Consider the following 27,157-nt stretch of genomic DNA (forward strand, 5'->3'; position numbering starts at 1 on the left):
CTCTGTCTCTCTCTCTCTCTCTCTCTGTCTCTCTCTCTCTGTCTCTGTCTCTGTCTCTGTCTCTCTCTCTCTCTCTCTCTCTCTCTCTCTCTCTCTCTGTCTCTCTCTCTCTCTCTCTCTCTCTCTCTCTCTCTCTCTCTCTCTCTCTCTCTCTCTCTCTCTCTCTCTCTCTCTCTCTCTCTCTCCATTTCAATTTAAGGGCCTTATTGGCATGGGAAACATATGTTAACATTGCCAAAGCAAGTGAAGTAGATGATAAACAAAAGTGAAATAAACAATCAAAATTAACAACAAACATTACACTCACAAAAGTTTAAAAATAATAAAGACATTTCAAATGTAATTATGTATCTCTCTCTCTTTCTATCTCTCTCGATAACCACTCCAACACCATATGGAGATGAGATAACAGAGGGTCTGGCCCAGAGCCCCAAAACAGGACCGATATTACCACATATCAACCCAGGAGTGACTAGGCTCTGTGGAGGCAGTCAGTGGGATGTACCAAGTCCCATACTAGGCTCCAGAGCATGACGGATATAACCACATATCAACTCAGGAGTGACTAGGCTCTGTGGAGGCAGTCAGTGGGATGTACCAAGTCCCATACTAGGCTCCAGAGCATGACGGATATAACCACATATCAACTCAGGAGTGACTAGGCTCTGTGGAGGCAGTCAGTGGGATGTACCAAGTCCCATACTAGGCTCCAGAGCATGACGGATATAACCACATATCAACCCAGGAGTGACTAGGCTCTGTGGAGGCAGTCAGTGGGATGTACCAAGTCCCATACTAGGCTCCAGAGCATGACGGATATAACCACATATCAACCCAGGAGTGACTAGGCTCTGTGGAGGCAGTCAGTGGGATGTACCAAGTCCCATACTAGGCTCCAGAGCATGACGGATATAACCACATATCAATTCAGGAGTGACTAGCCCACTGGGCACAGACATCAATTCAACCAGTGTCTACCCAGTGGGTAAGCTCTGTGGAGGCAATCAGTGGGATAACCACATATCATCAACTCAGCAGTTTGTGTAGATTTCTCTCTCTTGGACAGGTTAAATGTTCTCTGTTGACTTCTGTTGTATCCTATTGTTGCCTTTTCCAGGAACATAAAATAGCAGTAGAGATGCCAGAACAGCCCTAGAACAGATAACTCAAATCAAATAAAATACAATTTTATTCGTCACATGGGCCGAATACGACGGGTGTAGACTTTACGTGAAATATTTGCTTTCGAGCCCTTCCCAACGATGCAGAGTTAAAAAATAACAATACAAAAAAATAAGTAACACGAGGAGTAAAATACACATGGAGTATCAACCCAGGAATGACTGGTTAGCCTGGTCCCAGATCTGTTTGTGCTCTTGCCTACTCCATTGCTGTCATGACATTTACATTTTAGTCATTTAGCAGACGCTCTTATCCAGAGCGACTTACAGTTAAGTGAGTGCATACATTCTTTTTTATTTTTCATACTGGCCCCCGTGGGAATCGAACCCACAACCCTGGCGTTGCAAACGCCATGCTCTACCAACTGAGCTACATCCCTGCCAGGCATTCCCTCCCCTACCCTGGACGACGCTGGGCCAATTGTGCGCCGCCCCATGGGTCTCCCGGTCGCGGCCGGCTACGACAGAGCCTGGATTTGAACCAGGATCTCTAGTGGCACAGCTAGCACTGCGATGCAGTGCCTTAGACCACTGAATGGCAGGGATCTGGCATGATAGCACCAACTTCCTGGCTAGTGACTGTTGCTCTGTGGTGGCAGTAGCTCTAGGATGTCCCAAGGTCCATACTGGACTCCCACAGTAAAGGTGATGGGGTAAACAAACCTATGTATTTATGTGTAGTTATGTGTATTTAAGGAGTTCAAGGTGTTCCTTGTTTGTTCCAAAATTGGAAAGTTTAGATGGCTACTGAATCCAAGGTTTAACTCTGTCTGGTAATAGTTCTCTACGAACACACACACTCACACACACACTCACACACACACTCACACACACACACTGGCTCTCTTTACAGAGATCTGGCTTTCTACATAGAGCTTTTAGTTCAAAAGTCAGGGGGTGCAAACACACAAAACTCCCTGCTCTTTCCCAACAGTTTCGTTTTGACATGTTTATCCCCTGACCAAAGTACAATCTAGTGGGTGTGGGTGTGTTGTCGGGAATCAGAGTACTATAATTACAGCATTATCACCAGTTCCATTTAATTACTAACTAGCAGATTGGGTCCCAAGGTATGTTCAGTTCACACACTTTTCTTTCTAAATGTTACTCTCGTTCCCTTTTTCATATTTTATCTCTCTTCCTCTCTCTCTCTTTCTTTCTCTCCCGCTCTCTCCCCCCTCCCTCCCTCTGTCTCTTTTGCTCTCTCTCCCCCTCCCTCTCCCCCCGTCGTGTGGTAGTTGTTCTATCTTTCAATCCATAGAATTATGGCGTCTGATCTCTCTCTCTCTCTCTCTCCCTCTCTCTCCCTCCCTCTTAGTATCTATCTCTCCCTCTCCCTCTCCCCCCTGTTGTTGATGTTCTATATTTCTATCCATAGAAGACTGATGGCGTCTGATCTCTCTCCCCCATCTCTTTCTCGCTCTCTCTTTCTTTCCCTCCATGCCTATCTCTCCTGTCGTCTGGCTGTTGTTCTATCTCTCTGCCGGATCACCCTGGTGCTGTACTCTCAGTGAATGTACTGTAAATCAGACGTTGTGACAGGGCAGGCAAAGCTGGCAGCCAACATTGGCCTTGCTTATTGCTTTAAGTAGGTCAATATATCATCAGGAAAATGCCGCTCCACTCGCTGTGAAAGAGTAGAAATAAAGCAACAAGGAACCCCCTGCCCTCTACTCTCTCTCTCTCTTGCTCCTCTCTCTCTCGCGCCTCTCTCTCTCTCGCGCCTCTCTCTCTCCCCTGATGCTCTTATCCAGAGTGACAAACAGTTAGTGCATTCATTTTAAGATAGCTAGGTGGGACAACCACATATCACAGTCATAGTGGTTGTAAATTTAACTACTAGTACTAGCGCACCTTATTTCAGATAAATATCACCACTAGTAATCCAAATGATAGTCCTTGCAGCAAAACCATCACCATAAATTCACCTGCAGGGAATCTTAATAGCAGGCGGAGGGGGATTTTTAACTGAATGTGTGTGGGTTTGTCTGGTGAAGATCATCTTACTTTGATCAACATGAACCTGCCCAGAAACTAAACCATGCTGCAGGAAGAGAGCAATGCTCCACTGCTGTTCTATCGGTCTCACTCTATCAGGCTGTCTGGGGTTTTAATTGCCGTTATTGCACTGTCATTCTGCAGCCCCATTTACCTACACTATAATCATCCTGAGGGGGGTAAAGACATAGACAGACTCAGACAGACATGGGTTCAAATAGTATTTTTCTTTCTTTCTAATACTTTGAGTGTTTGATTGAGCCTGTCTGTTCGCCAGATGGGCAGTCTTTACACATTTGGGACAATTCTGTTGGTTCCATTGTGCCAGGTAAGCTCAATCAAGCACAGTTAAATTGTTTGTAACGAAACAAATACCATCTAGACCCAGATCTGACGCAGACAGAGATAGTGAAGCAGGAACAAGAGGTTGTAAGTTAACATGGGGCTCTGACACACAGTGGTGGTGGTGGTTGTTGATGCCGGGGGTCACTGTAGCGCGTTATCTCTTATAGCCTTGTTAGGAGGAGCGGGGGGAGCAGCGGTCACCTTGTTGGTCTGGGGCCTGGGGGCCGTTTTTAGGAGGGACAGAGGGAGAGACAGGAGGTTGGCGGGTTGCCAGGTGCAGGGCCTTAGTCAGGATCTCTCTCTCTCTCTCTCCCTCTCTCCCTCTCTCCCTCCCTCCCCAGAGCGCCAGTACTCCCAGATAACCGTCAACCTGTTGCGTGTACAGGCATGTGTCTCCAGGTGTGACCCTATCACCCCTCTCTTTGGGCTCCCTCAATGCAGTTGAACAGTGCATTGTTTCTATTGTTTTACAACATAACACTTCACCTCAAGTATCCTTCAGCTCAGTCAGGGCTCAGGAAGTGGCTGCAGTGACACCAGCCTTCAGGATTAAACTACAATGAGTCATGTTCCTCACTGTATTCTTCCTTTGTGATACTAAAGGTGTTTTTTTGGTCTAAAAAGTCATTTAAACGGCATGTTTTTCAGCTAATGTACCGTAAATTAGTCTGTTGTGATAGGGAGATTGTGTGTGTCTGGGGCGTACAAAGTTTTCTTCTCCTCGAAGTCTGTAGCAGATCTTTACGTAACGGGTCTGTCTTACCTCAGGAATCCCCTCTAATGGCACAGCACAGGAAGACAGGGACCAAAGGATCGACAAGGAATCCACATACTGTATGCACACTTAAAACACACAGGGTTGATGAAGTGGGTTAGAAAGGTGGGTGTGTTTGCATGCGCCTGACGTGTTTGAGAGAAGAAGTGAATCTATTTCAGGTAGGCTAAGTATCAAAAAGCAAACATAAATCCATTGGGAGAAACTACACAGTAAGCTCCCCTTTCTCTTAATGCTATCTATACTGTTTGGCCATAGAGCATTTATTTCTGTGCTTTTCATCCAGTTTCTTTCTGTTGTGTGGATAATGGTTTATACTGTAGTGTAATGAGCTATGAGGTCAGGATATTTTACAGGACCTGAGCTGTTCAGACTCTATTCTGTTATTTGCTGAAGTAAGTGAATGGGCCAACCGCTTACAAAAGTATTTTGCCTGAATGAAATTTTTACATTTACATTTTTACTTATTTAGCAGACGCACTTATCCAGAGCGACTTACAGTTAGTGAGTGCATACATTTTCATACTGGCCCCCCGTGGGAAACGAACCCACAACCCTGGCGTTGCAAGTGCCATGCTCTACCAACTGAGCTACAGGAGAAGTTGGGGGAAATCCAACCATATCATAATTGAGGACTCATGCGTCTTTGTAAGCATTTTATACAAGGAATCACATAAGCTGTTCAATTGTATTTCTATCATTGTGAGGACATACTGCATGTATAAACTATACTACAGTACAGGCATTTAGGAGGACAGCATTCAGCTTTTTTCAATGCAAGTTGCTGTGGTTGTTCCAGCTAGTACTCAGAAGAAAAACCGTCTGTAAGTCTGTATGCAATTAGATGCTTGTGATGCGATGCCAGAGCCACATTCGTTGTGGTTTGGTTTAGAAATGCAGCAACTGGGACCAGATGTTTGCATGGGCCTCTATAGTATGTAAGCACTTTCTCTTTTCTTTATGAGAACCTCTCACTCTTTCTCTCTCTCTCTCTGTCTCTCTTTTGATTGATTTATCCAACCTAAGCCACTTTATGCAACAATTTACTACCCTTCCCCACAATTCTGTGTTCAACTTTCTCCCTGCCCTTTTCTCCATTTAGCATGCTAATGTCCAAGACGGGCTGGTTGAGATGCATTTGAATGATGTAAATGATGTCAATGGCTTTGCCTTTATATTCAGAAGGTATGTTAACAGCTTCTATTGAGTCAATGGGAGAAAATGAGGTGAAAACAATAGTCAATTAACACTTGTTAACATCCAGCCACTCCCTATAGTTCTATTGGGGCACTCTAGCCCACGGGAATACAAACCCCTCCCTCTTCCTATTGGGGCACCGTGCTCCAAGACAACCACTACCTCCCTAAAGTCACCTAGCTGACCCCCTCAAAAGCTCTGTCCTTGTCACCCATTGTATACCAACTCTGCTTACATCTCTACGTAATTGTTCTAGTTTAGCATCAGGGGACATACTATGGTCCAGTCTATGGAATGACAACCTGGACAAATGGAATGTAATATTGACAACAACAGCTGATGGGTCCGTGCCTGTAGAGGCTAAAGATGCTCAGAGAGGAGTGATGTGTCCATGCTGTGGTATTATTACAGTCCAACACACACACACACACACACACACACACACACACAATCTCACTTCCCCCTTGGCGGTGGATGGTTATGCAGGATGCTGTCGCCTGAAGCTTTAGAGGAGGGCTGGGTGATTGAGTTATCTGCTCCTTGCAGCTTCCCAAGCTAGCCAGGCCCCAGGCGGCAAGGCCACACATCAAGGTTATCTGTACATCTTGTGCCCTTGAGCCCCGACTGGAGGCTGGGGACTGGAGGGTGTGTATGTGTGGCTGTGTGTGTGTTTGTCTGTGTGTGGCCCCCGTTTGTCTGAGTCGTCTGTCTGTCATGCATCGGCTGACTCTTCCCCCTGGGAAGACGGAAAGAGCAGACTGCAGAGGGGTGGAAGGAATGGTGGACATAAAGGTACGACATTTTACATTTTAGTCATTTAGCAGACGCTCTTTTCCGGAGTGATATACAGTAGTGAGTGCATACATTTTCATATTTTGTTTGTACTGGTCCCCCATGGGAACGGAACCCACAACCCTGGCGTTGCAAGTGACATGCTCAATCAACTGAGCCACATGGGACTGGGATGTAGGGGTGGTGGGAAGAAACAGTGGAGGGATGAGGGCACCAGTGGAGGAAACGTCTGTGAACTAAAGGAGTGTCAGGAATGGCTTATCCGAGGGGAAAAGGGTCTTTATACAAGAGAAAATGACCAGATTAGGTGCGCGTCCCAATTGGTGCCCTGTTCCCTATTTAGTGCACTACTTTTGACCAGGGCCCATAGGGCTCTGTTCAAAAGTATTGCACTATATGGGGAATATGGTGTGATTTGGGATGCAGACTAGTATTCAGCATTCAGGAAATGGGTTTGCATTGCAAAGCTAAGATGAAATCCCTTTTAGAGAGAAATGGTCTTGTACATTTCAAGGCAGGGGGAGGGTCTCTCCAGTTGCTCATCTTGTGTGTGTGTTTGTGTGTGCGTGCTCATTGTCCCATTAACAGGGGCTGCTGGAGAGGTTGGTGGGGCAGCAGGTGCAGAAGCTTCCAGACACACACGCACACACACTTCCACAGAGGAAGGAGCAAAGCCCTGTAAATCCCTCAGATCGGCGCTCCCGAGCCCTCTTCACCCTCCAAGGCCTATCAGTAGCCAGAGAATACAGGGCTTTCTCACGCCAGACAGGCACCGCTTCTCCCTTCCCTCTGTCTCTTCTGGTGCTATCTTTTAACACACACACACACATTCTCTTTTTTTTCTCCATTTCTCCCTCTCTATCTCTCCGCTCTACAGCCATGCTGACTATCTAGACATAGCAAGCAAGCCTCTGTTCTCTCTTCCTCAAATCTCATCTCTCCAGTCTTTCCTCTTATGTAATTGCCTCAGTGTTTTTTTTTTCTACCTTTCAGACGTGTGATGTTATTCATCCACTGTTCCCTTTTCCTGGCTGGCTGTCTCACCACTATCTTTCCCCATGCTATTTTAGGAGATATTCAAAGAGGCTGTTTTGTTGTATCTAAAGTTGTAAAGAAAGGTCTGACATTATGTTCTTAGGGATATTACAACAACCTCTGGAGATTTGAAACATTTATAAAATGCTGTTCTGGTATTTATTAATTCAGACGAGGTGGGAGTCTGGGAGAGAGTTTACAGAATTGGATGAATGTTGTGTAGAAAATACTATGTTTATATAAGCCCCCTGTCAGACAAAACCTTCACTTTGTCAGAAGAGATATGCCAGTGTTTTGCAGGAGCCTATGCCCTCTATAACATTTGTGATCACTGGACATATTAGTTAAATGCCACCTCCATATGCCTTGATTTGGCGATTTGAAATCGTACTATTTTGCACTACGGATGATTTCATTCGTTCCAGTAGAAAAGTGTCCTCAGAGTATAAGCCCTCTACAAGAGCTGTGTCTGTATAGGTCTGATTCTGTAGGGTCAGACTGGGCAGACCATGCATATGTTTGTACTCAGTAGTTACTGTACAGCACACTGTTCATGCATCCCAAATGGCACCATATTCCCTTTTTAGTGCACTACTTTGGTCAAATGTAGTGTATTATATAGGGAGTAGGATGCCATTTGGGACTCAGACTCTGATTCCAGTGTAGTCACTAGCCAGGCCTTTGACCCTGCCTGAGGTACATGTTCATTACAGTTGACAGCAGTCTGAATGGGAGTCAGAGGCCGGGCAGTGCAGCCACGGACCCCTGTAGGACGGGAATAAACCCAGGCCTTTATACCGAGGACAAAAGCACGACAGGGTATCACAATTTATGATCATTATGTAACCACTGGCTGGGGAGGGGGAAGGGGGCGAGGGGTAGGGAGTGAAGTAGGGGTTGGTTGAGGTGACAGAAGGAGGGGAAAGAGTCTGAGGTGGTTAGGGGAAGGGAATAGAGGATGTAGTTTAGCCTTGTCTCATCTCACACCTGAATCACATCTGAATCTGAACAAAGACATATGTAGAATGAAACAGATATCCTAACATTGGACTGGATCTATAGACCATAGCCATTAACATCTCTAAAGAAACAGCGAGGATACCCTCCCCTTCCATTTAGTATCATCACCATTAGGTGATAAGGGAGTTCATTAGATGTATGTAATTATCCCTCATTGGGAGCAGTGATGGGTATTGGAGATGTAATTTATCTCAGTAGCTCTCCATGTGTGAAACACTCCATACTGCTACGATACACTCCATACTGCTACGAAACGCTCCATACTGCTACGATGCGCTCCATACTGCTACGAAACGCTCCATACTGCTACGAAATGCTCCATACTGCTACGATACGCTCCATACTGCTACGATACGCTCCATACTGCTACGATACGCTCCATACTGCTACGATACGCTCCATACTGCTACGAAACGCTCCATACTGCTACGAAACGCTCCATACTGCTACGATACGCTCCATACTGCTACAATACACTCCATACTGCTACGATACGCTCCATACTGCTACGAAACGCTCCATACTGCTACGAAACGCTCCATACTGCTACGATACGCTCCATACTGCTACGATATGCTCCATACTGCTACGATACGCTCCATACTGCTACGATACGCTCCATACTGCTACGAAACACTCCATACTGCTACGATACACTCCATACTGCTACGAAACACTCCATACTGCTACGAAACACTCCATACTGCTACGAAACCCACCATACTGCTACGATATGCTCCATACTGCTACGAAACGCTCCATACTGCTACGATACGCTCCATACTGCTACGATACGCTCCATACTGCTACGATACGCTCCATACTGCTACGATACGCTCCATACTGCTACGATACGCTCCATACTGCTACGATACGCTCCATACTGCTACGAAACACTCCATACTGCTACGAAACGCACCATACTGCTACGATACGCTCCATACTGCTCCGATACGCTCCATACTGCTACGATACGCTCCATACTGCTACGATACGCTCCATACTGCTACGATACACTCCATACTGCTACGATACACTCCATACATTGTTCTCACTCACCACTTTGTCTTTCTCCAAGGATCAGGCTGCCACGCCTGCACTCACACGCACGCATGCACAATCACACGCACGCACACACACACACACACACACACACACACACACACACGTACAACTTTATGCTATTGAAATGGAATGGAGAATAATTAGTTACAGAAATGGATTGTGAATAAAACAATGTGTATTGTGCAGTGATCACACCTCCCCTGTCTAATATTGTATTTCTATTACACCATTGTACTGAAGCACCTAAAGACGTGAATATGCTGATTACATATTATTCATCACCATTTTCTATTAAGCTGAACTCCGTGATGAATTCCTTTTTATTGCTGAGATTAAAAAGCAATTACAAAGACTGAATTACCTCAGGTTTGTTTTAATGTTTATCATGAATCTGTAATTGTTGTTCATTTGGATGCAAGAGCTATACAACATTCAGAGAGAAAATAGTCTCAGAAATCACATTATGTTAATTGATACCAGGATGTTATAAGGAATATAGCCATTTTTTTATCACTTGGATATTGTAGGAAATGTTTATCTTGGCTTCGAACCAGAATAGTGTTTTTATAGAGACAGAAGCAGCGGAAGGCAAGGCCGGAAGCTCTCGATCAGTCTCTCTGTCTCTCTTTGACTGTGCTGCACAGCAATGTGCTGACCAGTGCCACTGACAGATCAAGAAGGAAGTCACTAGGCAGCCATAGCCTGTTTGGTGTGGGAGAGTCTGTCTGTGTCACTCAATAGACAGCCAACAACTTCCCAGACTATAACAGAGAGGCCAGAGTCCACTGTTATTATCCTCATCTTAAAGTCACTGTGTAATCCGGTATGGTTGTCTGTGTCCCACTCCCTGCTATTCAATTCCTCATTGTCCTTTCGGTTTACTTTCCTCCTGCAACTCTTAGGTCTTACACAGACCTTTCGGGCTTAGAAAGGGTTATGAAATTGTTATTAAATTTACATTTACGTAAATTTACATTTGTTATTACCCTCTATATCGAGTACTTCCTAGGCCTTTCCTTTTGATTTCAATGGACAACTGTTTGGGACAACAGTAAATAAACAATGTGTCCAGCACTGGGTTTGGAGTGTTGCCAAACCGATCAGTTCTATGGGCTAGCTAGTTTATGCCATGTCCTGCAGTTTATTGTGAAATAGCTAGGCTCAGAGTTGATTGAATGTAAAGCAGGAGCTTTGAGAGGACAAGACTGTGGGAGGTCTGGGTATGAGGCAGTATCCCCTGGAGTGACTAGTCAACCTGCAGAGATTTATGTTGAGCTATTCTATTATGTCTAAATAAGACTACTTGCTGTTCCACTGCTGAGCCCGGTGCATTACTGTTGTAGAACTGCATCTATATTCAAATACACTACATATCAATACTATTGAGGTATTTCATTATATCTAAAGGCTCTGGTACCTGCGGAACTGGTGCTGAGCCAGGTGTAGTACTACACTGAAGTAGAGCAGAGCCTACATAGACGTTTCTGTGGTGGCTGTAGGTATAATAGACCGAGAACTCTCCATGAATGTTGTAAAGCCTTGTAAATGAAAAGGATGAATTTCAGACTGGCTACTAGTGATGTCCTCGGGCACTTGTAGCAGTTCTTATCCACTGTCTATGACAGATAATCTGTTAGAAGGATCTGTTATTGCATTGTGACTTGAGAATGAATTTACCTTGGGGAGACACAGCGTATAATACCACTATAACCCATGCAGGTCTTACTCTCTGCAGTAGGCTTGGCTAGTCTATGATGTTAGTTTTTGTTATAACTTCAAACACCTGGTTGTACTTGACCTCACCTCAAGAAAAGTACACATTAAGAAACTTCAAGTATTCTTATGAAATCCAAACCTTGCAAAACACTCCAACGCTAATGTTTTCTTCTTCTCCTGTGCAGGAGGTAAAGCTTTCTCTTTCATCTCTCTTTCTCTCTGTCATTCTCTCTCATTCTCTCACTCTCTTGTAGCTTGTCTAAAATGGGTCAGCAGCTGTTATAAGAGAGAGAAAAGGAGGAAGAGAGAGGAGGAGGAAGAGGAAAAACAGCCAAGACAAACAGTTTGCTTTGTAGCGTGGGTAGAGAGAGAGAGAGAGAGAGAGGGGGGCAAAAAGAGAGAGAGGGAGCGACAGATGAGAAATCCTTGTTTTTTTCTGGAGAGGAAGAGGGAGAGACCACTTGGTATTCTCTAGCATTGCTGGCTGTAATGGAAAATAGTGTTTTGTCACTGCTTTGATTTCATTTTTCTTTATTTGGCATGTGACAAGTTTTTTGTCGAGCTGACAGGGTTCCTGTCTGAAATGGAGTTATTTATTCAGAGTGTTTCCCTGTACACAGGACTTTGGTCCCATACAACAAGCGTTTATTGATGTTCGTTGTTAGGGATGTGGTTTGAATTCTAACTTAGCGTGTGCACGTGTGTGTGCTTGCGGGAACCGGTGCGTTGACATGTTTATTTTCTGTTGAAGTGCAGAAAAAAATATATTGTCCAATGCCTAGAAGCCTGGTTAGGAGGCCTAAGATCCCCACAGCGCCGTGGCAACACAAAGACCTGTAAGCAATATACTGAGCTGTTCTGTAGGGTCAGCTCGTGGCCTAAGTCTGGACAAAGGAAACACAAACAGCTAGCTGCCTCTGCCCTGTCCTGCCGGCCCAATACACTGCCATCAGTCCACTACTTATCACAGCATGGCCAATGAATGGTGAGGCTGCAGCCTGGCAGGACAGATAACACTGAACATTTCTCTATAACAGTCTCTGTCTGAGGCTGACTGACACTCTGATTTACCCTTTAAAGATGTTCTCGTCTTTTGAAAACATTTGAAAACATCACCCAGGCTGTGGAAATGAATCCCTCACTCACAGGCTTTTGGTCAGGTGTGAATAAAAAGTTGTTTTAAAGTCACTGATTCGTTTGTATCTGGCCATTTAGGATGTGTTGGAGCTGATATGCTGATATTTGTAAGTGCAGTCATGTTTGTAGGGTGCCATCCTACGACTTTTACTCGTTTCTGTGGTACATTTGATCTCGGACTAATGTGTGTGTCTTTCTGCTGTGTGTTTTGTTGTAGGTCCACACAGAGTGTCCCGGTGTCCGGCCAATGAGTTTGAGTGTCTGGGGACAGATGTGTGTATCCACATGAGAAGGCTGTGTGATGGGAGCCCTGACTGCACTGATGGCTGGGACGAGGGGCCACACTGTCGAGGTAACACATGCATGAAAGTATTAATGCTCACACAGACGCCCGCACATACATACACACACACACACACACACACACACACACACACACACACACACACACACACAGCTCGGGCAGCTGCTTTCTGGGGTCCTTCCTAGTTCCTACAGAACACTGGACCAGCCAATCCTGTTGCAGCCAGTGACACTGCACCTTTTTTGTCTGGTTCCACAATGCGACACTATGGACTCAATAGCTGTCTGAAATGACAACCTTTTCCCTATATAGTGTATTACTTTTGGCCAGGAAATAGGATGATATTTCAGACACAGCCAATATGTCCCCTCTGTGTGGCTGGGCTCTTTTGTCTGGTTCCACAATGAGAAGCCTCAATGTCCTCCTCTCTGTGACTCTAATTAATATCAGGGATTGGATTTGATGATGGGATTCTCCTCCTTTTCTATTGGCCTGGTTGGCTGTCTGGATAAATGCTCTGCTCTGCCTGCCAGAGCCGGGGAAGTGGCCTCAGAGCCTGGACTGTTTCAGAGCCTCTAGGGCCTGATTGATAAATGAATGACTTTTTCCCAGAGAGAAGAGAGAGAGAAGAGGAGCCATTGTGATAACGGAGGCCATCTCATTAAAGCAGCTGATGGAAGAAGACAGTGTTTATTGGACAGAGAAGAGATGACAGTTTGGGGGGAACTGGGAAGATAAAGAGAGAGAACAGTGGATTCATAAAGCTGAGATTGAGTGATATTAGTCCAACACATTTTTGATGTCCTGGTGTTTGTATTATATTGGGACATGTTTTTGTTGGTTTGGTGCGTTCCCCAACAACAAATATTGACGCCAAACAAACAGGTCTCTGCGGTTTTCTTTAGAAGACCAAAGTCCTAGAACAAGAACAGGCTCTGGAAAAGACCAGTACACATTAGAACTGCCAAGTGCACAAAGTCCTAGCTATCTTATACAAAGAAAGATATGCTCTATCTTTATTTTTCTTTGGAATCATTTTTTCTTTTATGTGTTTATAATTCTGTTTTTTTTTATTTGTTTATAATTCTACTTCAGGTTTATGTGTTTATAATTCTGCTTTAGTTTTATGTGTTTATAATTCTGCATACTAGAATTATAGCAGGAACACATTGAGGAGAAGTGGGGGAAGATGAGAGTTGAAGTGACATTTGTGTGAAGTAGGTTAAAGGGACTGATTCCCTGCCTTGCACAACGTTCCGCCGATGATGTCATCGAGTCATGACACGTAGCGCCTGTCCCCGGCGAGCACACTGGTCCATCTGTCCCCGTGAGGATGGAGTAGCACACACACGCACCAGTGGCAGTGTGTTTGCCGGAACTTTCTGCTGCCACGTTGTTTGCATGTGAGCCGCCAAATTCACGAAAAGCCTCACCATTCACAAGCATCCCAGTGTTTGCTGGAACAAACTGCCGGCTTGCGCAAGCCAAGTGGACCCTAGCCTGGTGCTGATGTGTCAAAGCACACTTTGTCATTCTGTGTGTTCAGATAATTATCCAGAACTTGTTGACAAGGGGAGCGTGGGAGGCAGAGTAGGAGGCAGGCAAGGGAGGAAGTTATCGCAGTACAATACATTTGATTGACATGGTAATATGGTGGAGCTAGGTGTGGGAGGTTGAGGAGTGGAAGGGTTTATATTATATGTGGGTGATAGCCAGGTTTTGCCCTGCCTACTGTGTTACTGTGCAGCTGAGGCTAGGGCCACTGGGATGATCATACTGTATCTCTGCAGAGTTAAAGAACTTCCGGCAGCCCTCGCTCGCTCGCTCTCTCGCTCTCTCTCTCTGTCTCTCTGTCTCTCTGTCTTTGTGTCTGTCTTTGTGTCTGTCTCTTTCTCTCTGTCTTCCTCTCTCTTTCTTGCTTCCTCTTCCTCCTTCTGTCTCTCTCTCTGTCTTTCTCTCTCTTTCTCTTTCTCTCTGGGGACTGAAGAGTCCAGTTAAGGGGCAAGGCCCCTCATATAATCTCAACACTAGTGTTTAATTGATAGGGAAAGAGAATGGGGTCAGGGTAGTATCATAGTGCTCATCTCTGCTCCCATTCCACAATGGAAACTGTTATGTGAATTATTTAACAAACAATTTCGGTGTCTCTGTGCGTCTCCCAAAATCAAGAAACGGACAGAGTCCTGGTCTGCATAGTCAGAGATTTATTCATTGAGAATTCTGCCATCACAATTTCAGAGTCCATCTTTTATACTCACACGTCATACAAAAATCCCTCCCCTCTTTAGGCGGGCTGTAGTTTTCCACTTTAAAACTGCTCTCCTGACCATCAGTACACACACACACACACACACACACGCACACACACACACACACACACACAAACACACACAGACACAGACACAGACACAGACACACAGACAGTGAGGGAAAAAAGTATTTGACCCCTCTGCAAAACATGACTTAGTACTTGGTGGCAAAACCCTTGTTGGCAATCACAGAGGTCAGATGTTTCTTGTAGTTGGCCACCAGGTTTGCACACATCTCAGGAGGGATTTTGTCCCACTCCTCTTTGCAGATCTTCTCCAAGTCATTAAGGTTTCGAAGCTGACGTTTGGCAACTCAAACCTTCAGCTTCCTTCAAATAATTTCTATGGGATTAAGGTCTGGAGACTGACTAGGCCACTCCAGGACCTTAATGTGCTTATTCTTGAGCCACTCCTTTGTTGCCTTGGCCGTGTGTTTTGGGTCATTGTCATGCTGGAATACCCATCCACGACCCATTTTCAATGCCCTGGCTGAGGGAAGGAGGATCTCACCCAAGATTTGACGGTGCATGGCCCCGTCAATCATCCCTTTGATGCGGGGAATTTGTCCTGTCCCCTTAGCAGAAAAACACCCCCAAAGCATAATGTTTCCACCTCCATGTTTGACGGTGGGGATGGTGTTCTTGGGGTCATAGGCAGCATTCCTCCTCCTCCAAACACAGCGAGTTGAGTTGATGCCAAAGAGCTCGATTTTGGTCTCATCTGACCACAAAACTTTCACCCAGTTCTCCTCTGAATCATTCAGATGTTCATTGGCAAACTTCAGACGGGCCTGTATATGTGCTTTCTTGAGCAGGGGGACCTTGCGGGCGCTGCAGGATTTCAGTCCTTCACGGCGTAGTGTGTTACCAATTGTTTTCTTGGAGACTATAGTCCCAGCTGCCTTGAGATCAATGACAAGATCCTCCTGTGTAATTCTGGGCTGATTCCTCACCGTTCTCATGATCATTGCAACTCCACGAGGTGAGATCTTGCATGGAGCCCCAGGCCGAGGGAGTTTGACAGTTCTTTTGTGTTTCTTCCATTTGCGAATAATCGCACCAACTGTTGTCACCTTCTCACCAAGCTGCTTGGCGATGGTCTTGTAGCCCATTCCAGCCTTGTGTAGGTCTACAATCTTGTCCCTTTCATCCTTGGAGAGCTCTTTGGTCTTGGCCATGGGGGAGAGTTTTGAATCTGATTGATTGATTGCTTCTGTGGACAGGTGTCTTTTATACAGGTAATAACAAACTGAGATTAGGAGCACTCCCTTTAAGAGTGTGCTCCTAATCTCAGCTCGTTACCTGTATAAAAGACACCTGGGAGCCAGAAATCTTTCTGATTGAGAGGGGGTCAAATACTTATTTCCCTCATTTAAAATGCAAATCAATTTATAACATTTTTGACATGCGTTTTTCTGGATTTTTTTGTTGTTATTCTGTCTCTCACTGTTCAAATAAACCTACCATTAAAATTATAGACTGATAATTTCTTTGTCAGTGGGCAAACGTACAAAATCAGCAGGGGATCAAATACTTTTTTCCCTCACTGTACATACATACATACATACACACACATGCATACACACACACATACATACACACACACATGCATTCCTTAGTTATCGCCGTCCTCACAATATCCTGCATACTTCTTAAAAATCCTAACAGTTTCTCTCCTCCCTAAATTGGGAGGCCTCTTTATCTTGGTTTCTCAGTTGTCTGTAGACAGTTCTCCTTGTCCTTTGTTGTCTGGTCTAACTCTTACATTTACATTTACGTCATTTAGCAGACGCTCTTATCCAGAGCGACTTACAAATTGGTGCATTCACCTTATAGCCAGTGGGATAACCACTTTACAATGTTTTTTGTTTTTTTTGGGGGGGGTGTGGTGGGGTAAGGGGGGGTAGAATGATTACTTTATCCTATCCCAGGTATTCCTTAAAGAGGTGGGGTTTCAAATGTCTCCGGAAGGTGGTGAGTGACTCCGCTGTCCTGGCGTCGTGAGGGAGCTTGTTCCATCATTGGGGTGCAAGAGAGTTGGCTAAAGACGGCACGCTCAATAGTTTTGGAGAGAAAAGAAAGAAGGGATACTGGTCTGTAGTTGTTGACATCAGAGGGATCGAGTGTTGGTTTTTTGAGGTGCAACTCTCGCTCTCTTGAAGATGGAAGGGACATAGCCAGCGGTCAAGGATGAGTTGATCAGCGAGGTGAGGTAAGGGAGAAGGTCACCGGAGATGGTCTGGAGAAGAGAGGAGGGGATAGGGTCAAGCGGGCAGGTTGTTGGGCGGCCGGCCATCACAAGTCGCAAGATTTTATCTGGAGAGAGAGGGGAGAAAGAAGTCAAAGCATAGGGTAGGGCAGTGTGAGCAGGACCAGCAGTGTCATTTGACTTAACAAACGAGGATCGGGTGTCGTCAACCTTCTTTTCAAAATGGTTGATGAAGTCATCCACAGAGAGGGGGGGGGGGGGAGGATTCAGCAGGGAGGAGAAGGTGGCAAAGAGCTTCCTAGGGTTAGAGGCAGATGCTTGGAATTTAGAGTGGTAGAAAGTGGCCTTAGCAGCAGAAACAGATGAAGAAAATGTAGAGAGGAGGGAGTGAAAAGATGCCAGGTCCGCAGGGAGTCTAGTTTTCCTCCATTTCCGCTCGGCTGCCCGGAGCCCTGTTCTGTGAGCTCGCAATGAGTCATCAAGCCACGGAGCTGGAGGGGAGGACCGAGCCGGCCGGGAGGATAGGGGACATAGAGAGTCAAAGGATGCAGAAAGGGAGGAGAGGAGGGTTGAGGAGGCAGAATCAGGAGATTGGAGGGAGAAGGGGATTGAGCAGAGGGAAGAGATGATAGGATGGAAGAGGAGAGGGTAGCGGGAGAGAGAGAGCGAAGGTTGCGACGGCGCATTACCATCTGAGTAGGGGCAGAGTGAGTAGTGTTGGAGGAGAGCGAGAGAGAAAAGGATACAAAGTAGTGGTTGGAGACATGTAGGGGAGTTGCAGTGAGATTAGTAGAAGAACAGCATCTAGTAAAGATGAGGTCAAGCGTATTGCCTGCCTTGTGAGTAGGGGGGGACGGTGAGAGGGTGAGGTCAAAAGAGGAGAGGAGTGGAAAGGAGGCAGAGAGAAATGAGTCAAAGGTAGACGTAGGGAGGTTGAAGTCCCCCAGAACTGTGAGGGGTGAGCCATCCTCAGGAAAGGAACTTATCAAGGCGTCAAGCTCATTGATGAACTCTCCAAGGGAACCTGGAGGGCGATAAATGACAAGGATATTAAGCTTAAATGGGCTAGTGACTGTGACAGCATGGAATTCAAATGAGGAGATAGACAGATGGGTCAGGGGAAAAATAGAGAATGTCCACTTGGGAGAGATGAGGATTCCTGTGCCACCACCCCGCTGACCAGATGCTCTCGGGGTATGCGAGAACACATGGTCAGACGAGGAGAGAGCAGTAGGAGTAGCAGTGTTTTCAGTGGTAATCCATGTTTCCGTCAGCGCCAAGAAGTCGAGGGACTGGAGGGTAGCATAGGCTGAGATGAACTCTGCCTTGTTGGCAGCAGAACGGCAGTTCCAGAGGCTGCCTGAGACCTGGAACACCACGTGGGTGGTGCGTGCAGGGACCACCAGGTTAGAGAGGCAGCAGCCATGCAGTGTGAGGCGTTTGTATAGCCTGTGCAGAGAGGAGAGAACAGGGATAGACAGAGGCATAGTTGACAGGCTACAGAAAATGGCTACAATAATGCAAAGGAGATCGGAATGAAATGAACTAAACATCTAGGAAAGGAGAGAGCGGGGCCTCCCTCACCACAACACCCAAATATAACTCTCCCAACTTCCACCTCAGAAACTATAATTGTTGTAAACTACAGCGGTTCAATGTTTTCTAGGAATAGACCTACTTAGTTTATTCAGCTAGCTAACTTGGTACAGTATTCTTCTGTGAAAATCGTCCAGGGCACCTAGTCATAAGACGCCATAGCCAGCTAGCATGCCGGACTCCAACAACACGGTTTAGCACCAATACTCGGCCACAACAAACCACCAGTGTGTCAACACGCCATGCAGATTGTTCGTGTCCGTGTCTAACGTTGTGGGTTAGTCCCGACAGCTTGAGCGAGTCCGTCGTCAACTTATTCAGCCAGTTAGTTAGCTAGAATAGTTAGCATACTACCTAGCCATTGCTTTCAGACAAAGTAGAAACCCCTCCTTTCACGGCACGAACACACAGAGAGAGCCAAGCTAACGTTAACTAGTCACCCATGTCCCGAATTCCTTGAATGACTCTTGCTACCAATATGTAAAAACAAAACGTAAATGTAGGTTATAACTTACCCCTAGCAGCTACTGTTAGCTAGCCAAGTGCAAAGCTAGCCACTGAATTGACTCAGCCAGTTCGCGTCTGTTCGCTAGGTCGTTCCAACTATTGTTTACTAGTAGCTATCCAGGTAGCAACAAGCTAGCTAAATTTCAAGCACAGTAGCCACTTACTACCTAACGTTAACGGTTCAGACAATGAGGTTACAAAACAGCTGAATGGTAGGCATTATTGTATGTAATTATTGTAGGCAGCCAGCTGGCGTAATTACAGGCACTCTCAGGCGTGAAACAACTATACCGTTGCTAATAGTTGCCAGTAGCTACCCACCAGCTAGTCCAGGTAGTGGGTTAGCTAGCTAGCTTCGTGCTTCACCGGGCTCAGTCGAATACAATACTAACCTACAATAATTACATACAACAACCCACGATAACTACCTACAACACCTAACTACAATCTAAATACATAGTTTAAGCTTTACTCGACAAAGCCCAAACTATGTATAAAGCCAAGCTTACCCGACGACCTCACCCGACAACCTCCTCCTCTCCTCTCCAGACTCCTCTCCTTACTCACATTGCTAAATAGTAGCTCAATGTCATAGTCTTTACTGGTCCTACACTCACACATTCTAACACATTTCACACAGTTTCAGGGTGTAATAATTAGTCATGAATAATTAATCTATCAATCCACCCTTTGACTAAATATTACACACATACTCACAAAATATATGTTGTTATAGAAATGAATCACACACATTGAAGCATATAAGTTGATTTGCATATAAAAACATTAAAGATTGTCTCATTCAATACAGGTTCATCAGGGTTACCCCATGATTAAAAGCGTAACATTACTCTTTAGTGGTCCTCTGTAGCTCAATTGGTAGAGCAGGGCGCTTGTAACGCCGCCAGGGTAGTGGGTTCGATCCCCGGGACCACCCATACGTAAAAATGTATGCGCACATGACTGTAAGTCGCTGCCCTCTCTAGTTCCCCTGTATTCAGCTTAAAGCTGGCGGTCAGCCCTTCCATATCTCTTCTGAACTAGTGTACCCCCGTCTTAGGGTGGGGTATCCCTTCCACTGCTCTCACTACATCTCTCTGCTTCGTTTACTAAATCCTGGCATTAGTAAATTCTATCCACACACCAAATAAATTCATAAAAAATCCTACATTGTGATATTCTGGGATTTTCTTTCTTATTTTGTCTGTCATAGTTGACGTGTACCTATGATGAAAATTACAGGCCTCTCATCTTTTTAAGTGGGAGAACTTGCACAATTGGTGGCTGACTAAATACTTTTTTATGGTCTGTCAAAAATCCAGAAAATCACATTGTATGATTAAGTAATTAATTTGCATTTTATTGCATGACATAAGTATTTGATACATCAGAAAAGCAGAATTTAATATTTGGTACAGAAACCTTTGTTTGCAATTACAGAGATCATACGTTTCCTGTAGGTCTTGACCAGGTTTGCACACACTGCAGCAGGGATTTTGGCCCACTCCTCCATACAGACCTTCTCCAGATCCTTCAGGTTTCGGGCTGTCGCTGGGCAATACAGACTTTCAGCTCCCTCCAAAGATTTTCTATTGGGTTCAGGTCTGGAGACTGGCTAGGCCACTCCAGGACCTTGAGATGCTTCTTACGGAGCCACTCCTTAGTTGCCCTGGCTGTGTGTTTCGGGTCGTTGTCATGCTGGAAGACCCAGCCACGACCCATCTTCAATGCTCTTACTGAGGGAAGGAGGTTGTTGGCCAAGATCTCGCGATACATGGCCCCATCCATCCTCCCCTCAATACGGTGCAGTCGTCCTGTCCCCTTTGCAGAAAAGTATCCCCAAAGAATGATGTTTCCACCTCCATGCTTCACGGTTGGGATGGTGTTCTTGGGGTTGTACTCATCCTTCTTCTTCCTCCAAACATGGCGAGTGGAGTTTAGACCAAAAAGCTCTATTTTTGTCTCATCAGACCACATGACCTTCTCCCATTCCTCCTCTGGATCATCCAGATGGTCATTGGCAAACTTCAGATGGGCCTGGACATGCGCTGGCTTGAGCAGGGGGAACTTGCGTGCGCTGCAGGATTTTAATCCATGACGGCGTAGTGTGTTACTAATGGTTTTCTTTGAGACTGTTGAGCACAGATAACACATTTTGAACAAAAGTTTTTTTTGTGTAAAATAATTAGTAATCCCATATGCAACAAAGTGTTGTCTAATCTGCTCTACCATCCATCCCTCCCGTTGACACATGGCTCTGCCCGTGTGTCAATATTGCAGCATATCTAAACAGTAATTTCGGGAGAATTTATAAGCAATCTTTTACCCATATTCCTTCCTTATTTACTGCGCCTTGCTTCACCCATCTGTGAACTTCCTTAATTGGGGCCCTACTGTAGCTCTCTATAAGTAGATCTCTATCTATCGAAACTTCCTCTTTTGACAACTGACTGGGACCAGAGAAGTGTTTTAACCCTGCTGACAACATTTGATAATACCTCAACTTACTTCAATCCCGTAAAAGTAATCCAAGATTAGTTCAATTTACTAGCAACAGGTATCCCTCATTCAGGGAAAGCTCTCTCTTCTGTTATTTTATGGTTCGAATCATATATATTATTACCAAATTATAAAGTTCTTCACACTTTTCACAGTACAATAAATTACCCTCAACTTGGTAAAATAAACTATCTTAAAGTCCTCCTCTCATGCCTTTAGAATTTACCGGTGTGGATGATCAATTCACACCAGAAAGTCAAAACAGAGTTCAGAGGCCATTGAAATCATTCAACGAACTGTTCCATCCCATAGTATACTAAACATTACCATCATCCTAAATATTTCATAAATGTTACTTATCCCAAGTGTTCATTAAGTCCTCATGACATTTATTCTCATAAGAAATCATGTATACCCTAAACTCAGTCAAAACCGAAAAACTCCATAAAATTCACTGTGTGCTCCTTTAAGACTTATCACCTTTGACCTGTTGAAAACCCCCTAAAATCAAAATAACAATCCTTTATAAACATCATACTAGGTGTGTTGTTTTTTATTTGAAAAACCCAATTGAAAAACAACAACCAAAAATAGCCAGGCCCCACATAATTTGGTAGCTCACTTTTACGACCTAAATACTGCCTAACTCCACTAAACTGCTCCCCATATCCCTGGGCAACATTCCAATGAGATAAGCGAATCTCTATCTCCTGGAAGAGAAATTATTCATTTTGTTAACCTTCAATTACCATCAGTAATCTAAAGATGGTAAGTACACACAAAACATGATACAGATATCCCCAGTCCTAACTTATCAATAATTGTTTGTATCAATCTAATTCCTCATAACTAATCCATAAAACCACTCAAAATTCCTCGAGTATACAATGATTATGTTTAATTGATTACCCTTCAGATCATATCCTCTTTAAATCTCACAATGATTATTGAACCCCTAAATCTACTCCATGTGATCTCATCTCAAATGATCCATTATCAATTATTTGATCAACACCATAGGAAAATCTGTCTCCCCTTCTATTGTTCCTGTCGCCCCTGTAAATTTCATATTTCATTCATTAGCCAATACAATCACATATTCTGTGTAAGTAAGACATTATATTTGATTTATTCTCTTAGATTATCACAAAGTTGTGCCAATTTATCTCCATAAGCCCCTCCTTCTGCCCACTCTAGAACCAGCGCATTCCCATCTCCGTGAACCCAGTTTCCTCTCACTGCCGCCCAGTCCTTTAACACTATCTGTCTGACTGCCCTCTCTAGTTCCCCTGTATTCAGCTTAAAGCTGGCGGTCAGCCCTTCCATATCTCTTCTGAACTAGTGTACCCCCGTCTTAGGGTGGGGTATCCCTTCCACTGCTCTCACTACATCTCTCTGCTTCGTTTACTAAATCCTGGCATTAGTAAATTCTATCCACACACCAAATAAATTCATAAAAAATCCTACATTGTGATATTCTGGGATTTTCTTTCTTATTTTGTCTGTCATAGTTGACGTGTACCTATGATGAAAATTACAGGCCTCTCATCTTTTTAAGTGGGAGAACTTGCACAATTGGTGGCTGACTAAATACTTTTTTATGGTCTGTCAAAAATCCAGAAAATCACATTGTATGATTAAGTAATTAATTTGCATTTTATTGCATGACATAAGTATTTGATACATCAGAAAAGCAGAATTTAATATTTGGTACAGAAACCTTTGTTTGCAATTACAGAGATCATACGTTTCCTGTAGGTCTTGACCAGGTTTGCACACACTGCAGCAGGGATTTTGGCCCACTCCTCCATACAGACCTTCTCCAGATCCTTCAGGTTTCGGGCTGTCGCTGGGCAATACAGACTTTCAGCTCCCTCCAAAGATTTTCTATTGGGTTCAGGTCTGGAGACTGGCTAGGCCACTCCAGGACCTTGAGATGCTTCTTACGGAGCCACTCCTTAGTTGCCCTGGCTGTGTGTTTCGGGTCGTTGTCATGCTGGAAGACCCAGCCACGACCCATCTTCAATGCTCTTACTGAGGGAAGGAGGTTGTTGGCCAAGATCTCGCGATACATGGCCCCATCCATCCTCCCCTCAATACGGTGCAGTCGTCCTGTCCCCTTTGCAGAAAAGTATCCCCAAAGAATGATGTTTCCACCTCCATGCTTCACGGTTGGGATGGTGTTCTTGGGGTTGTACTCATCCTTCTTCTTCCTCCAAACATGGCGAGTGGAGTTTAGACCAAAAAGCTCTATTTTTGTCTCATCAGACCACATGACCTTCTCCCATTCCTCCTCTGGATCATCCAGATGGTCATTGGCAAACTTCAGATGGGCCTGGACATGCGCTGGCTTGAGCAGGGGGAACTTGCGTGCGCTGCAGGATTTTAATCCATGACGGCGTAGTGTGTTACTAATGGTTTTCTTTGAGACTGTGGTCCCAGCTCTCTTCAGGTCATTGACCAGGTCCTGCCATGTAGTTCTGGGCTGATCCCTCACCTTCCTCATGATCATTGATGCCCCACGAGGTGAGATCTTGCATGGAGCCCCAGACCGAGGGTGATTGACCGTCATCTTGAACTTCTTCCATTTTCTAATAATTTCGCCAACAGTTGTTGCCTTCTCACCAAGCTGCTTGCCTAGTGTCCTGTAGCCCATCCCAGCCTTGTGCAGGTCTGCAATTTTATCCCTGATGTCCTTACACAGCTCTCTGGTCTTGGCCATTGTGGAGAGGTTGGAGTCTGTTTGATTGAGTGTGTGGACAGGTGTCTTTTATACAGGTAACGAGTTCAAACAGGTGCAGTTAATACAGGTAATGAGTGGAGAACAGGAGGGCTTCTTAATGAAAAACGAACAGGTCTGTGAGAGCCGGAATTCTTACTAGTTGGTAGGTGATCAAATACTTATGTCATGCAATAAAATGCAAATTAATTACTTAAAAATCATACAACGTGATTTTCTGGATTTTTTTATTCCGTCTCTCACAGTTGAAGTGTACCTATGATAAAAAATTACAGACCTCTACATGCTTTGTAAGTAGGAAAACCTGCAAAATCGGCAGTGTATCAAATACTTGTTCTCCCCACTGTACATGGAGGTTGGCGTCTCTAGTGGTACACGTGCCGGGCTGGAACAAAAGCCTGACCACACTACATACCAACCTCCACGGCAACGATTGCCCCATACCTGCAGTGCCTGTTCTGGGTAAATACATGGGGGTTGTGGGTGTGTACCTACCTGGGGGTTGGCGTCTCTGATGGTACACGTGCAGGGCGGCGCTGCGGTCCACCCGGGTCACCACCGTGAAGTCAGAGGAGTTGAAGCGGTTGACACGGATCACGCTTGTCTTAGCGTGGTTCAAGTTGCCCTCGTCTGAGTTGGTGGCGTACAGGTAGTTCTCAAACATCGTCAGCCCATACAGATGCTCAATCTGACAGAATGAACAACAGACACACAGGCGGAGTTGGTGGTTGTGTGTGTGCGTGCCTGTCTATGTCTGTATCTGTTTTAATGGAATATCTTCCTTGAGTCATTCATTTCCTCACCAGCAGGCCCTGTATGATGGTGTGTCTGTTCTTGCCCTCGTAGTCCATAACCTCTATGTAGTCCAGGTAGGCGTCGGCCCAGTAGACCAGCCGGTTGACCAAGTCCAGGGTGATACCGTGGGGGAACACGATCTTACTTTCCACCAGCTTGGTCCGGTTCTGACCATCCATGTCACAACGCTCCACCTTGGGAGTCTGACCGTAGTCTGTGAAGAACACCTTCCTGTAGGGAGAGATGGGAGGGAGGGGGGGAGAGGGAGCGAGGGAACGAGGGAGCGAGGGAGCGAGGGGGAGAGGGGGAGAGGGAGAGAGGGGGAGAGAGAGAGAGAGAGAGAAGATGAAGAAACCATGAGTGTGTGGGAAGATTAGATAGAGGAAAGGGAGGAATGACCGTATATTCCATCAGACTACCTGTACTTCCTTAATTAATATTTGAGTGTGGTTAGTAAAGTAGTTGTCTACATCCTTCACCAGGAGATGCCATCCAAAACTGAGAAGTGACACTTTGTAAAAAGGAACTATACAGGATGTACCAAATTATTTTGAAGTGTCACCGTCAGCAAGATGAAGTGATCAGAGGAGGAAGTGTTTTCAGTGACTAAGGGCTGGGTCAGCATTCATCTGACCAGAAGGACCAGGGGGAAGTAAACAAATGGTCTTCTGAGGTCACTAATTTAGGGGTCTCTGGGGTTGTTAGTGGGGTAGTGCTCACCCCATCAGGGGGTCCAGGGCGATGCCTTTAGGGTTGTAGAGCTCCTGATCCAGCAGGGTGACGCACGTCTGGCCGTCCGCGTTGCACACAAAGATACGATCGTCCACATTGTCCTCAAAGTAGAAGTTTCCTGTCAGCCAGTCAATAGCCATATGTTCCACATCTGGAGGGATTGAGAGATGACGATAAGTGTGGGAGAGCGAGGGTGAGGAGGATGAGTATGTGGGAGAGAGAGGGATCGAGGGATGGGGGGGATAGACAGAGAGAGAAAGAGGGAGAGAGAGAAAGAGGGAGAGAGAGACAGAGAGAGATTGCCGTATCAGAGTTGAACTCCAATCAGTGTCAGTGACCCCAAACACAACCCATAAGCCCAGCTCACCCACTGGGAGAGAAAGACATTAACCCTCTCCTATGATAAAAATTACAGACCTCTACATGCTTTGTAAGTAGGAAAACCTGCAAAATCGGCAGTATATCAAATACTTGTTCTCCCCACTGTGTGTATATATATATATATATATATATATATATATATATATATATATATATATATATATATATATATATATATATTTTTTTTTTTTAAGTTTGCATATTGTGACTGTAAGTTTGATTGTACTTTACAAGGGTAGAGATGCAGGATCTGTGTGTGTGTTTGACTGTGTCTGTGATGTTATAAATTATATCAATTTTGTGACAATTTTGTTCACAAAAAACAAGGGTAGAGTGGTACAAGGGTATAATTATTCTGCAAGCATATGTACACCTACAGTACACTAGTAGTTGCGTGTCAATGTGAAAATGAATAAAGGCTTCACATGTTTTGTCACGCGTATAGTGTGTGGCCCTTCACTTGGTTTCAAAAACTCAATGTGGCCCCAATGTTTGCCCACCCCTGCACTAGCCCCATCACTTATCACTTTTCATTCCTGGATTGTGATTCTTGATGTTGGTGAAGAAAGTATAATATCCTTGCAGTATAGGCTATTGGTGGCAGTTAACAGAATTGAAATATTAGACTGTATGTTGTTAATAGTAGTGTGTGTGTTTTTCTGTACGCTTGAACGTGCTAGTTTGTGTATGTGTGCATGTGTGTTTTCGCGCTAGTGTGTGTATGGGAAGGTTCGATAATGCTGTGGTGTTGCTTTGCTACCTCTGGTACTGGATGCCTTGAATGTGTTCAAGACATTATGAAATCAGCAGATTATCAAGGTGTTT

The 27,157-nt window shown here is 44.9% G+C and overlaps 2 protein-coding genes across 3 annotated transcripts in view; one reads left to right on the forward strand and one right to left on the reverse strand.

Annotated features, from left to right (window-relative positions):
* Nucleotides 1-27,157, forward strand: part of LOC311150232 (low-density lipoprotein receptor-related protein 1-like) — a 142,383-nt gene that overhangs the window by 37,440 nt on the left and 77,786 nt on the right. For both annotated transcript variants that reach the window (XM_084187605.1, XM_084187606.1), the window contains exon 3: nt 12,479-12,613. In XM_084187605.1, coding sequence (XP_084043731.1) covers nt 12,479-12,613 — 135 coding nt within the window. The remainder of the gene's footprint in view (nt 1-12,478; nt 12,614-27,157) is intronic.
* On the reverse strand, nt 24,203-26,131 carry LOC311150237 (low-density lipoprotein receptor-related protein 1-like). Its single transcript, XM_084187613.1, has 3 exons — nt 25,940-26,131; nt 25,228-25,450; nt 24,203-25,112 (listed from the first exon to the last, which is right to left on the reverse strand). Exons 1-3 carry the CDS (start codon nt 26,089-26,091, stop codon nt 24,681-24,683), a joined length of 807 nt encoding a protein of 268 aa, XP_084043739.1. The 5' UTR covers nt 26,092-26,131; the 3' UTR covers nt 24,203-24,680.

This window comes from Coregonus lavaretus (assembly GCF_964263955.1).
Source record: "Coregonus lavaretus genome assembly, chromosome: 22".
NCBI lineage: Eukaryota > Metazoa > Chordata > Actinopteri > Salmoniformes > Salmonidae > Coregonus > Coregonus lavaretus.

What these genes read in the sequence shown, in the direction of transcription:
- LOC311150237 (XM_084187613.1), bottom strand. Translation starts at nt 26,091, where the DNA reads ATGGCTATTGACTGGCTGACAGGAAACTTCTACTTTGAGGACAATGTG. An exon ending in GCCCTGGACCCCCTGATGGG is followed by an intron (nt 25,451 to 25,939) that starts GTGAGCACTACC and finishes CTCTCCCTACAG; the next exon opens with GAAGGTGTTCTTCACAGACT. An exon ending in CCATCATACAGGGCCTGCTG is followed by an intron (nt 25,113 to 25,227) that starts GTGAGGAAATGA and finishes TCATTCTGTCAG; the next exon opens with ATTGAGCATCTGTATGGGCT.